This window comes from Hipposideros armiger, unplaced genomic scaffold (assembly GCF_001890085.2).
Source record: "Hipposideros armiger isolate ML-2016 unplaced genomic scaffold, ASM189008v1 scaffold_173, whole genome shotgun sequence".
Taxonomy (NCBI): Eukaryota; Metazoa; Chordata; class Mammalia; order Chiroptera; family Hipposideridae; genus Hipposideros; species Hipposideros armiger.
This window is the reverse complement of record NW_017731523.1, coordinates 199,974-201,280: the sequence shown is the minus strand read 5'-3', so window position 1 is coordinate 201,280 and position 1,307 is coordinate 199,974. Positions and strand designations below refer to the sequence as shown.

The window sequence follows — 1,307 nt, the reverse complement described above, 5'->3', positions numbered from 1 at the left end:
ATGAAATAGAACTGGAAAAATTTTTAAGTTTCACTTTTTAGCGATGTTCAGATTTTATGCCATTTTCTGTGTGCTATCCTGTGAGTGAGAAATGAATGTGCATATGAAACTTTGTGCTCTCTATTATTGGGGTACATAGTAGATGTTGGGGCCCATTGCTTAGTCCTGCCCTTCAAAGTGAAGGCTCTCATGTAGGATACGCCCTCCTCCCAAAATGCACTTACTTAATTTTCTGCCTCCTCACGAGGGCAGCCCCAATCCAGTGGCTGCTGATGTGGTGAGTATCCCCTCGACTCCATTTGGGGCACGTTTAAGGGGCTATCCCAGCTCCAGAGACTGCAGTAGCTTGGCCTGAGGCCTCAGTGGCAATCACATCAAAGTCCAACCTCGCCCTGTGCCCAGTCTAGCTTCCCTCACTCCAGTACAGCTGCTCCCGAAAGCCCCTCCCAGCAAACCCCCTGCATGCCAATATCCGTGTCCAAGTTGGCTTCCCAGGAATCGGATCTGAGACTAGGTATTTCCAAGAGTTTATTGCCATTTCAAAGACCTTCTGAGGCAAGATTTTAAACTCTCTACTTGAAAACCTTGCCTTAGAGTTAGTTCCTGAACACGAAGCCAGAATTAGTTGGAACCTTTCTTAATGAAAAAGCCCCAAATCTGCCTGCATCCCCTTTCTACAAGCCTGAGCTCAACCATTACCCAAAGACTTTTAAAAGAAAAACACATACAGGTCACCTCTCTCCTTTACCAGCAAGGTTGGAACTTATAGGCAAAATCAGTTTTGCTTTTCAAGAAGGTCACAGGCCCCCACCACAGAAAGAAATGCACAACCACACACAAATCTGGATACAATTCTAGGAGGAGAATACACTCCTCCTAAAAAGCCTCCATGGACCCCAATTTAAGAACTGTTGATTTACAGTGAAAAGTAACAGGAACTCATAGTCTTCAAACAGTTGTCCCCAGCATAGGGAATGAAGAGATGACTGTTTATATAAGTATATTTTTAAAATCTGAATTCTTCATATTATTTCATCAATAGGTTTTGAATAACCAACTACCAGACTCAACTTACATTTTCCAGGGCCATAGCTGCCGTATTTGAACTTATCTTTTTACGATATCTCTTCCGGGTACAATAGACGCTGACGAGGGTGACTATCAGCATCACAGCAAACACAGCAACCGTGGAAGACGTGGCAATGACAATGGTGTCTCGAGTGGAGCCTTTCTTTTCACACCTTTCTCCCATGTACCACCAGTCGTCCCCTGACGGACACCTACACAGTCAGAACACGACTCAGAGT

At 44.5% G+C, this 1,307-nt stretch overlaps 1 protein-coding gene across 1 annotated transcript in view; it reads right to left on the bottom strand.

Annotated features, from left to right (window-relative positions):
• Positions 1 to 1,066: 1,066 nt before the first annotated feature.
• The window catches only part of MEP1B (meprin A subunit beta), a 70,039-nt gene continuing 69,798 nt past the window's right edge, over positions 1,067 to 1,307 (bottom strand). Inside the window, exon 9 of the mRNA XM_019652063.1 lies at positions 1,067 to 1,280. Coding sequence (XP_019507608.1) covers positions 1,067 to 1,280 — 214 coding nt within the window. The remainder of the gene's footprint in view (positions 1,281 to 1,307) is intronic.